Below are 12,577 nucleotides of genomic sequence, written 5' to 3' on the forward strand. Positions count from 1 at the left end.
TTAGAGATGTCCTCATTAGGCTAATCTCAGCATTGCCTTCTCTGCTCCTAACTGGCATCTCAGCTCTTCCATTATTCAAGTACCAAATTCCCTGTATTAAATCCCCTTTGTGTGAAATATCTAGGCAGGCTGTTTGCATGGCTAACCTCTGACTGACACAGGAGATAATCGGCTTCTGATGGGACACAGATTGGCCTGAAGAGCAATGCAGGGTAAGAGTCATCAGTCTGTGGGAAAGGAAAAAACTAAAGGCAACCATTAAAAAAAAAAAAAAAAAAAAAAGGAAATTCCCATGCATACTGAAGACACCACAACTTTCTGACTCCAGTACTGTTGGGGGAGTGCTGAGGAAGGTTTTGTGCCTGCACAAATGTTTTGACCTAAGGAACAGAGGGTCCCCAAAGAGTGACAGATCCAGTCCACTTCTTTGTTTTCCACTAACTTTGAATCATTTATTTAGAACTCTTGGGAATGACTCACCCACTCAAAACACCAGAATAGTAAGGGGTCTTATTCCTCCAAATTATACACACAGAGGCAGTGAATCTTCTGTGTTAAAGTGATTTGCTCAAGGTCACACAGCTGGTAGAGACAGAAGGGAACTATTCTAGGTCCAAAGCTGGTTTCTTTCTACCATCTGAGCCTCTAGCTCATCTTCCAAGTCTCAGTTCGTTACATGTAGTTTGGTCCTTCAGTAACTACAAGGTTGCGAATAAATCTGAATGGGTTTGCTCCCTGTTAATTTGTAACTTTGAATTGATAACAATGATAATGTTATTTCTTTCAATGTAACCAGTGTGGAAGGATGCTGAAATAGAATAATGCAATGTAATGAAGTGACAGGTATTGTACAGTCAACTGAAATATAGGTACAATTTAGATTGGAAAATATATTCTACTTTGTTAGTTTAAAAAAATTAAAAAATAAAACCTTGAGCCTGTGGTGTTAACGATATTGTTTTGTAATTAGCTGTTATGAAATCTTGTAAATGCATCACTTTTTGACTAAATACCGAGTTTTGGGGTAAAAATAAACATCTCGAGGCAAAGACTTTAGAGACATTATCTGTTTAATAAATATGATTGTAAAAGCAATAAACAAGAGCAATTATACATTACACTACATAGTATTTAACAAAAAAATACATCAAAAAAGTCATTTTAAAATTAGAAGTAGTTCCAATACTATAAGAAAACTTTCATTTTTTTTTTAAATTGGCTTCCTATAAAAATAAGTTGGCAAATGAGGGATTTCAATGCTCAGTTGGAATCCTGGAAAACACAGAACAGCTGCCAAGCACCCCATTGCTCTCAAAGTTGCTGTTTAGAACTTCTGAAAAAAAAGCAAAGCGAACCTCTGCATTTTGGATAGTGGATCCAATTAGGAATAAGGCAAGAGAGAAAATGTTGGTTGGGTAGTTCAGGGTAGAGCATGCACAGTTTGCCTTCTGGGGTTTTAGAAAATGTTGCAGTGTTGTATTTTTAGCTTGCCCTGAATCTCACCTTCCACACACATCCCTCCCCACACTCCTCTGGCCTTAGGCCCACCAAACTCCTCATTGTGTTTGCACCTGCTATTAGCGAGTAGGTAGGCACTTGGGTCCCTCCCATTTGTAGGCTGACATTATGGCCTTGTCTTTGGGCTTGAGCTGGAATGGCCTGTTCTGGTGGTTCTCCAACTTGAGCATGCATCATGATCACCTGGATGGCTTGTTGGACTGATAGGTGGGACTACTCCCATCCAGAGAGAGAGAGCAACACTATTCATCCCCTAGAGTTTCTGACTCAGTAGCTCTGGGGTATAGACCCAGAATTTGCATTTTTAACAAGTTACAGGTGATGCTGATACTTCCAGCCTGAGTACCACACTTTGAAAACCAGGAGCCACAGTCACAGGAACAATGAGGTCCCCTCTGAGCAGTACCTTGCCTCACTAATCACCTACAGGTGGGAGGGAGCTTTGAGGAGAGGCACATGAGGGCACTGGAGATGCTGAATCTATAGCTGGCCACCTTTGGTCACTCTCCAGAATGCCAAGCATCTCATGTCTGCCTCTATTTTAAATTAGGATTTAGAGCCCCTTCTTCCCTGTGTCTTTGCACTCATTTATTTCACCGACAAATAATTTTCACAATACTACTCTAGGCAAGGCACTGTGCGAGATTAAGAGTATATACCCCTTTTCACAATTTTCTAATTAAAATGAATTGAACTGCAACTCTGAGGACTCCCTGTGCTGGTGTGAGTGAGCCTCTTTTGGTTTCTAAACACTTGGTCTTCCAGATGAAATTTGGGAGGCTCCAACTGAAGAGAATCAATGAGGATGTTTTCTATGAGATAGGAAGCCTGGCAGATTGGGAATCAATCAAGTTTTACAAAAAGGTGGCCGCCCCAGGCACAGCCCATTGCCCAGATTCACGTGGGGCCTCCTCAACCCCTTTTACAAGGTTAACTTCTGGCAGCAGCTTTGCTACTCTCGCCCTGCCTAAGCTACATTAGGGCAGGAGTCATCGGGATCTTTAGGATATCCTCATCATCACAGGATCCTGTTATACCCTGTTGGTGGCTTGGGGACTCAGCCAAGAAGGACAGTAGGTTCTCTGGGTGGTTTATCATAATGGTTTCTCCCACCCTTCAAATGGGCTTTGTCCAGTTCAAGTACTGAGGGGGCTCCAGGAGTGGATGGACTTTTGTTCCCTTCTCTGGTCCTTCTTTCATGATCACCCTGGGAAAACTGGGGATATCTTCACGCTTTCAGGATTTAAGGACTGTGAGGATTTCTTTTGCTTTGTTGGAGGGCTAACTCCTCCCCTGTATACTGACTTATTTTTCCTTTACTGATACCGTGACACTCAAATGAGGAGAGAACACACGTGAAATCACCAGGATCACCCTAAGTAATCAAAATCTCATCCTAATGTAAGATAAGACCTAATTTTCTCAGACTTTTTGACATTCTCAAACATTAAGTCCATTAACCTGCTTCTCCTTCTGGTTAAATCAGTGTTTATTTCACAAGTATTTTTATTCTGTTGTGAGAAAGGAAGTATGTGGTAACAGCAACTATCACAGGAAGACATTACCCTGCAATATAGTCACATGTTCAAAACATTTCTCACAAGAATCTTCCAGAATCTGAACGCACGAGATGTTTGTTAATGTACAAGAACACCACTACCCAGTTGTGCACTTTCTTTTCCAAAGAATATGGCCAGGTTTGACTGCTTTGCATATATCAACTCTTTCACATTACATGTTTCCAGGTGGGAAAAGGCAAGGATATTTGGAAAAGGCAGGTTCTAGAGGAAGAGACAAAGGGTACATGAAACTGAACCCTGCTGGGCAGGATGCAGCCGGAGCAGTGGGCACAGAAGCTGGCATGCTTGGGAGTGTACAAAAAAAACAGAGATCTGAGACTTGCAAGTGGTGGGGTCAGGGTTGGCAGAGCCTAGGCCAGTATTTAGGAGACATCAGGGGTGATGTCCAAAATCTAGCAACGTGTTTGTGAAGAAAAAGTAAGAACAGTTGAAGGATAACTTGGGGATTGAAAGGAAGGGATTCAAAGACATGGACGGATCATGGGTACACAGGGATGGCAAACGAATGGGAAGGCAAGACAGAGGATAACTACCAGAAAAAAAATTCCATCTTCTATTTCAGTTGGGACGGGAGTAGGGAAAGCTGCAAGGAGAAAAGCTGAACAAGAAACAAAGGTCCGTTTCTGGCGTGCTTTGCTTCCCTGCCCCTCTTTTTGTCCTAGTGTACCTGCACGCACAATCTTCAACTTGCATCTTTGTCCCTGTGGCCACAGAGAATAGAGAGAAAGCAGCCTTGTGGCCTCTGCTGACCAACAAAGCTACCACCGCTAACTTAGAAGGGGGAAACGACAGTAAGGACAGTGGGACAGAGAAACGGCTCAGGGTTTCCCTGTGCATGTCTTTGTGTCTTATGAAAAGGCCCGGGATGGCTAATCCACCCCTTGGCCAGGAGTGCTAAAATAGCTGTTAAATCTAGAGCCAAGAATATTTCCAAAAATACATGCACATTTCCTTGGCCTATATATGTTATGAATTTTCTACAAACACGACCGATCAGAAAAAAGAGAAAAGGGGAGGGGAGTGTTTTCCATTAAAATAGAGCACCTGTACACTGCCCCTCCAAACATGTCCTCAAGGTATTGTCCACATGCACAGGCTTAAAGCTAAAAACCCTTGTTGTCTGTGTCAGAAGAATTAAAAGTCCCGGTGCAGTGAGTGTTTGTATTTATTTGTTTGGATTTTGACTCTTTTTATTTTTATTTTTTTGATTTTTTTTTGTTTTTGTTTTTTTTGTTTTTGTTTTTTTACTGGCGTCCTCCATTCAAACATTTACATAGGTAGGGATTTCTTTTGTGCTTTGATTCTCAGCAACTATGGAAATACTTCCTGGCAAAAATAGGAAACAGAACAACAGAGGAAAGAAAAGAAACATAAAGTTAGTGGTCATGAAGGATGATGCGCTGGACAAGAGCGAAATTCTTTCCTGATCAGCAGGTCGCCTGTAGCCTTTGGGGTTTTTCCTTAAATTGCAAATTGTGCCCCAGCAGATCCCCGCTTTGGCGTTGAAGGTGGAGTGGCGTGTCTTGCTCTTTGCAATCGGAGAGATGAGTCACCAGGTTGAGTAGAAGGGGAGGGAGGGGAGGGTAAAGCTACTCTCCTAAGAGAAAACGTGTAACACTTACTCATTTAATGACACTGGAAATGGAAAAGTGTCAGAGAATTTGCAATGTGGTGTGAGATGTTCCTGGAGAAGGAGGAATTGCTACTTTAATAAAGTAAGCAGCCACTGTGCTCCATATATCCTGTGGAAATGATACTGAGAACCAAATGACCCCCAAAATGCAGCATCTTAGACGCTTTGTAAGTAAACAGACAGGGCGGGGTGGGGGGATATGAATTTATTAGCTTATGTCCCCCGCAAAAGAAAATGCATGGTGAAAACCCTGTACCAGATGTGGCTGCAGGTGTTATTACTACCTACAATAGGAGCCAGTCATTGTATTTAAATTCCCCTGAATGTCTCCACAGACCTGTCCCATATCCATGTAAAGAGAGGGTTCTGTTTCTGTTTACATGCTCATTTTTCCCCTAAAATAAAAGATTTAAAATCTTATGTAATAGCCTTCTAGACAGTTTGGCGTTATGACATTAGAGTGAAGTGCGAACACTTATGTAATAATTTATTCTTCGAGGTCAGTAATGCAGGATCTAGATGTGAACATTTACAGCTTCAACTCCTGAGGCCAACAGACAGGAGGAACCCGGGAAAGAAATGGATCAGCAATGGTGGCTCCATGGATTTGTCTAACTTCCTGGAAACTTTTTTCTGCAATAAATAGTAGGACTCAGCAACTGAGCTTCAGACATGCTATACCTAGCTGCTTATCTCCCATGTTTATTTCACAGGTTGAGAGAGGTCACTGAAATGTGAAGTCCATTTTAAGGTATCTGGTATGGGACAGTTTGAAAAAGGGGGGGGGGCACTTGTTGATCTTCTCTGTAATAATCTAATCCTGTAACTGGGCTCTCTTAGGATCCTCACTCTCAAACTTGGTGTCTCTTGTTCTCAAGTTCTCAGGAACCAGTTTCTAGATAATTGCTACATTATAAAAATCTCTGAATGGTCAGACTTGTCACTCTTATTATGCCCCTTCTTTGGTGGTGGTCTTTGCCCTCCACAGGGTTGTCTATAGTTGGGCTGCCATGTTTTTCTTTGGTCCACTATACCTCGACCCCAACCCCTTGCCAGCCCTCCAGTCCACCATCCCCAGCCTCTGAGGCCTCTCCTTCTTGTATATTGCTCATAAACATTTGAAGCCCAGTGTTTTAGAGAGGATTTTTGCAAAGGTGGAATTAATTAATGAGAAAGGGGAAAAAACTAAATAGAAGCAAGAAAGAGGCATCTTAGTTGTTTCTCTCAGAGGTGTTAGAACAGAAGGAAGTGGTTATGTGAAGCCAGAGAGCAGTTAGAGGGAGAGTCAGCCATTGGTTACAGAGGCTGAACAACTGATGGCTACTGGGAATCATTTACCTACGAGCTGGGATTCCACCTTCTCATCTCTAAGCTGGCCAGGCCTTCTTAGTTCAGTCTGAGGGATATTGGGCCTGCTTTCAGTGTGACTGACTGGACTGATCATCTCTTGTTCTTTTTCATTCTGCATCTGGGCATAAACATTAATCCCCGGGATCTTCCTAAAACATTAACAGAAACCATCACTGCTGTGCAAGGGAGAAGCACAACACTGCCATGTGTGCTTCGGAACCTGTCAGAAAGAGGGAGGGGGAAGAGGTAGGGGAGACGTGGATGGAGGGACACGCACCTTTTAAACTTGTAGATGACGAACACGGCCAGCCCCACAAACACCACCGAGAGCAGCATCAACATGGCGGATCCACTGTGGGTTGGAGTGAGGTCCACCAGTGGGGCTGGGGGAGGAAACAGGAAATCATCATAAGCAGAGACTCAGGCAGGTAAGACTCTATGAGAGACTCACACAGTTCACACACAGGCTTGTTGAGTCCAAGAAAGCCACATGGGATGAACATACAAAGTACAAATCACACAGCTGATACATGTATGCACCTGAGCCTGTCCTAGCCCCCAGATGCTCCAGTTGGCCTGTCCAAGTACTGGGGCAATGAAGAGCAAAGACCCTGGAGCCAGACTGTAAGGATTCCAGCCATGCTCCACGACCTGCTAGCTGTTGAATCTTGGGCAAGTTACTCCATCTTAATGTGTCTCTGTGGTTAGAGAAGATGGATGGTCTATTCTTCTGTGGTCACAAAGATTAAATGAGTTAATGTACCTTATTATTAAGAACTCTATAAAGTTTGCTTTTATTTCTACAGCTGCTACTATTATTATTAATCAATACATGTGCTCCTTGAGTTAATGTTGGGGTAATATCCTGATAAACTCATTGCTAATACCATTGAAAATACAAGTCAAAATACATTTCATAACTTGAACCTACCAAACATCACAGCTTAGCCCAGCCTACCTTAAACTTGCACAAAACACTTACATTAGCTTACGGTAGGAAAAAAAAAATCATCTAACACAGATTCACCCCTGAGAGAAACAGCTAAGATGCCTCTTTCTTGCTTCTATTTAGTTTATTCCTCTCTCATTAATTAATTACCCCTTTGCAAAAACCCTCCCTAAAACACTGGGCTTCAAATGTTTATGAGCAATATTCAAGAAGGTGAGGCCTCAGAGGCTGGGGATGGTGGACTGGAGGGCTGGCAAGAGTTTGGGGAATAAGGTGTAGTGGACCAGATCAAAACATTCAACTATAGACAACCCTGTGGAGAGCAAATCTGTGTTAGACGATTTTATATAACTTACTAAATACTGTACTGAAAGTAAAAAACTGAACACTGGTATGGGTAAACCTCTTAAGCCCAATCATTTTAAGTCAGGGACCATCCATATTTATAATAATATAATGCTAATTGTTATTAAATTTTCCCATATTCTACATGCAAGCTTTTCCCACTAAGCAAAGCACATAACCAGTAAAACCACCAATGGGAATATTTTTTTGTGAATTACCCAATCTCTTTTGCTCCTATTCTAGCAGTTGTAAGGAACAGAACCGGAAAGTGATGATGCATGTTATATTTTTGTGCACTACAGGGTGTGGATGGCTAAGTGAATATTTTTCAAGGGTAGTCACTCTGATGCTGGGGAAGGTATGATATCCAAGACTTTGTGAAGTCCTGACAACAAGCCCCTGTCCTTCAAATGCAGTGATTTCTCCTCCCAGACAAAAATATAGCTTCTGCCAACACCAGTCTTCCCAAGTTTTCCCTGAGAACGCACACACTCAGTGTTGGAAAGCATCTCTCCTGACCTCTAAATCTTCTTCCACCTCAGGGTCAAACCTGTTGTACTTGTAATGACTTTGTTTGCAATTAATTTCTACCCTCTTAAGAACTGACATTCTGCAAATCTGGCACAGCTCCAGCCTAAGCAACAATCCACATGAACCTCGTGGAAGCCAGCATGCTGACCTTTACCTTCCATCAATTTAAGCAGAATCTGATGCCCAGAAATGCAGGTGACCTTTAAGCACCATTTTCTGTGGCTTGTTTCTATTGAGAGCCGAGAGGTCAACATTCTGGTCATCAAGGTAAAAACGTTCAAGAATAAGTGACTGCAATATTAATGGTCTCAGTACAGACCCTTGGCTGCTTCTGTTCTGTCTGGTTTTCATAAGATTACATCCCTGTCACTCAGTGGCCACCACTAGAAAGTATATTTCATGTCACCACCCAGTTCAGTGTAAAACTAAAGCCAAGCCTTCTTCTTTCTCTTAGTGAGTTTAGTAGAATTGGCTCACTGAATATAAGGAAGCTCCTTGCTCTTTTTTCTCCCTGTAAGTCAAGCAGCACTTAATTAAGCTGTAAAATAGCTGTGTCGGCGTGTGTGAGAAGATGGGTGCAGCCCTATTCTTGTGGAACACCCAAGGAAAATTTGCTTTCCATTTGAAATAAGAAAATAAAGCCTCAGTGCCATCAGCCAAGCCCAGGAACACTTCAGAATTAGCACTACGGTTGGTGGGATATCATCAGGCAGGAGAACACCTTCCATTTATCATGGACATCATCTCCATAGATTTTCACAAATGAAATGGGGACAATGATCCTTATTATGCAGATAAGAACAGAGAAGTTCTCCTTGGTTCCTGTTACTCCGAAGACTTGGAACTAATAGACGGAAGCACTCATACTTGAATCCAAGTCATCACAGATACACGTACACACACATGCTATATACTCAGGCTGGTGGGAGATAATTAGAAATTTAAAAAGATATTTCTGAATATGGCCATTGGGACTAACACTATATAGTACAGGAAAAAATAACAAGTGACAAGCTAAAATTTTGTTTTAAAAGGAACTGTTAGAATCCTAGATCATACACTTTAAAACATAGATGGCATGTATACATATGCATTAATGTTTGTGGGTGTGTGAATGTGTGTGTGTGTGTGTGTGTGTGTGTGTGTATGTATGTAGAGAAAGAATAGAATAGAGAAATTAATCCTCAGGTACTCATCATTTAAGTCTCAACAGCCATCCACTGACAGCCAATCTTATTTTCTCTTCACCACCCTCTAATCCTCACAGTCTCAACCACTGGATTATTTTGAAGTAGCTTCTATCATACAATTTCATCATCTGCAAATCTAAAAGATAAAATCTCTCTCCTCTCTCTTCATTATCAGGAAACCATCATCATATTGAAAACTAGATATTTGTAAGGTAATCTCCTAAGGCAAACCCTTCATCTGTCAGGGAATAAATGGAGGTCTAGAGGTGGTTAGAGTCAAGAGTATTTAAACTTCCTACCCTGGAAGTGAGCTCTGTCAGCACAGCTTCTTGGTGCTACCAAGAAGAAGACACAGTTTACTTGAAGGGGTGGCATCTGAAATAAATGAAAAACTAAGAGAAAATTCCTTGGCTAGGTCCTCACTAATACATATGAAAGCAAACTAACATATGCACCAATGCACATGCACACGCACACACACACACAAGAACTTTACCGCCCATCTTTGCCTTCCTCCTCCCATTGCTCTTCCCATCACAAGGTTAAATCTTTTAATCCTCAACCATTCACACTCAAATTGTGGTTCTTAAGGAAACAGTGTTAACACTGTTAGGCAATTAGCACATTTGTGTGGGAAAAGCAGCTTTTGTCCCGCCCCCCCCCCAGTTTCAAAACTCATGCTATCCCCTCCCTCTCCACACTTAGTCACTTCTCAGAGGCAGCAAGTGGGACCCAGCAGACAGCAGAGGAGAGAGATTGAGTGCCACTGCCCTCTGTGTTCCGTGGGTGACTTCTGCTTGCTGATGTGTGCCTGGATATAAACGGTTTTTTACTGCTCCACACAACAGCGGCTGCATATCTTAGTTTGCCCCATACTTAGGTGCATTTCTGTGTGTGGTTTTGCTGAGGAATGGAAAGTGGTGATAAATGGGCTTTGGCTTGTTGTGTGGAATTAGCATAAATTAATCCCTCTTCAATTTCAGCCTAAACAAAGTAGATGTGCAGGAGGAAAGTGCTGAGCAGTTTTTTTTCCTCCATTATAATCGCACAGAGCAAAACACAGACACAAGCAGTGCTCCAAGTGACTCAACATTTCTAAGCCCCAAAGCTGGCACACACCATTTGAAAAATCCTACGAGGATCTTAGCAATACTTTGAATGATCATATTCTATTTATAAGGATCTGAGCTGATTATCCTAATAGGGATGCTCACATTAATAAACACATCTTCTTGTGAAAAATGATTGATGTATATAGTCACAGCTGCACATCTGAGAGTAAATTTGAAACTCCCTATTTGGGGTTAAGTAACTGATAGGGTCCCATTTGGGAATCAGATCCTGGTTCTGCTACTTACAGGCTAAGGGACTTCCAATGACACTCAGTTTCCTCATTTGCAGAATAGAGATAAAAAGCATGTTTGGTGTAGTAAGTTGTAAGAATGAAATGAGATGGGATTTACAAAGCACTGTCACAGCTTCTGGCACATAGCACATGCCTAATATTTTTACTCTGTCATTACGACTGTCATATGTCTGAAAGCATATTCTGTAGAAAAAATAGTGCTAAAGAATTCCATGGTGAAGTAATTTTGGAAAATGGCAAACCCCCCCTGAAGATTTATGATGCACATTAGGACGTCAGAGGTCTGCATGCCTGCAGGAAAGGAACTCCTTTACCTTTAGTATAGTTTTCCACCAATTCATCAGACCAGTGTTCCACAAAGCGCTTGCCTCACCCTGAGAACCACTGTCCCTTGTACTGCAGCTTTGCCCCTTTGCTTACTTGCTTTTCAAGGTCTGAAATCAAGGACATGGTAGCATAACCCAGTGAAGGCAGGCAAAAACCACGGTGGCTACCTTGTGTTCCCTCTTCTTCTACTAAAGGCATCATCTTGGAGAACTTCCACCTGCACTATGATCCGGAAACTCTCAGCTCCTACTATGTTTCTAACCCAAGAACTGGTGCTGTCTAGAAGTTATAGAAGCATATGAGTTTACCTTACCTTGGTTTTCTTTTACCCTCTCCCACCTCCCAAAGCACACCCAAGTCCAACTTTTAGAACTGCAATATGAAAACCCATGTGATCTGGAACTTTTAGGGGGAAAATTAAAGTGGTGTTGTAATAGCTCAGAGAAAGCTTTCCTAGAGTGTAAAATGGGCATAAAAACTCATGCTCACTTGGCCAATGGACTTCTCTCCAGTTCAAATTCAACCGTGATGGTCTTAATGACTGCTATACCATATCGAGATAAAGCTGTGGGACCACAGGACAGAGTAGATGGGAATTGCCAGGGAAGTTGGCTAAGTAAGTAACGGAGCCTGGTAGACTGAGGCAGCTCTAGCACCCTAGGTTCCTCTGAACTTTGCCAAAACCCAGTTCAGCATAAATGGCCATATTGTAGGAAAACAAAATTTAAGCCAACCAGTCACAAATTGCCAACCAATCTTTAATTAGGGGCTTCTGAATGGAATAATCCAATAAGGCTACTCCTCCACTTCAACCAGTCACATTATTTTCTTTGTCTTGCTTCAACATTCCACCCATAAAGGCCATTCCCAAGTGCCCCTTGGGGGATCCCCAAACTGTTGGCTATCTAATTCTACCTTTTCAATATTTGAAGAGTGATTCAGTTTGTCTTTTAATAGTTCCAATGATTTGTGAAGAACTGTATGGAAATTACCTGGGGATTAGTCTTCAGAAGTGTCCTGTCAGAGGGAGCTGAGGTCACTTGACTGAGTAAAGACAATCGTGAGTCATGAGTACCTCCAAGAACAAACCTCATCGTAATAAATAGGGAGGATTCCTTTTGGTTTTTTACGATTGAAAATCAATGAGTAACCAAAAGAATGAGAAGTTATATTCCATTTATGTCTGAGGTGTCAAAATGTATTCTACTGTCATGTATAATGAATTAGAACAAAAAATTAAAACACACACATACACACACACAGGCATGCGTGCATGTGCACACACACAAAGAAATTCAATGAGAAACCCTTGTTATTCTATAAAGTATTTTTCCAAATGCAGTTTATGAATTTCTTAATTAGAATTATGTGGACTGTGGGAATGCAGATTCTTATGCTGCAATGGAGGAAAAAACATTTGAATGCTAGGACTTGGATATGGTTTGAGTGTGTCCCACAGGGTTATAGGTGTTAAATTTAATCCCTATTGTGAGTTATTAAGAGGGTAGAAATTTAAAATGATTATGGTGGTTAGAGGTGGGGCCTTTCATTAGTGATTAGAAGTAGGTAAGATCACTAGAATAAAGCTCCCATGAGTGAATACTAATGGCTTTATAAGAAGAGAGACGGGGACCAAAGAATACAGACATATACATATGCTCCATGTTCACTTCCGATCTCTACCAGCAAGAAGGCTATAATCAGATGTGAGTCTTGAACCTCCAAAACTGTGAGCTTAATAAACTTCTTGACTTTATAAAATTACCCAGTCTCAGGTATTTCATTACA

General features: G+C 41.6%; 1 protein-coding gene across 4 annotated transcripts in view; it reads right to left on the reverse strand.

The window, feature by feature from the left end:
- Nucleotides 1-1,253: 1,253 nt before the first annotated feature.
- The window catches only part of Sorcs1 (sortilin related VPS10 domain containing receptor 1), a 477,578-nt gene continuing 466,254 nt past the window's right edge, over nt 1,254-12,577 (reverse strand). The window contains exons 25-27 of one of the 4 annotated variants that reach the window (XM_077798467.1): nt 6,359-6,464; nt 6,070-6,230; nt 1,254-1,333 (exon numbers count right to left, since the gene is read on the reverse strand). In XM_077798467.1, coding sequence (XP_077654593.1) covers nt 1,254-1,333; nt 6,070-6,230; nt 6,359-6,464 — 347 coding nt within the window. Of the gene's footprint in view, nt 1,334-4,359; nt 4,425-4,559; nt 4,696-6,069; nt 6,231-6,358; nt 6,465-12,577 lie in introns of those variants that run through there. The other 3 variants (XM_077798468.1, XM_077798470.1, XM_077798469.1) reach the window with 3 other exon arrangements.

This window comes from Urocitellus parryii, chromosome 5, assembly GCF_045843805.1.
Source record: "Urocitellus parryii isolate mUroPar1 chromosome 5, mUroPar1.hap1, whole genome shotgun sequence".
Classification (NCBI taxonomy): Eukaryota; Metazoa; Chordata; class Mammalia; order Rodentia; family Sciuridae; genus Urocitellus; species Urocitellus parryii.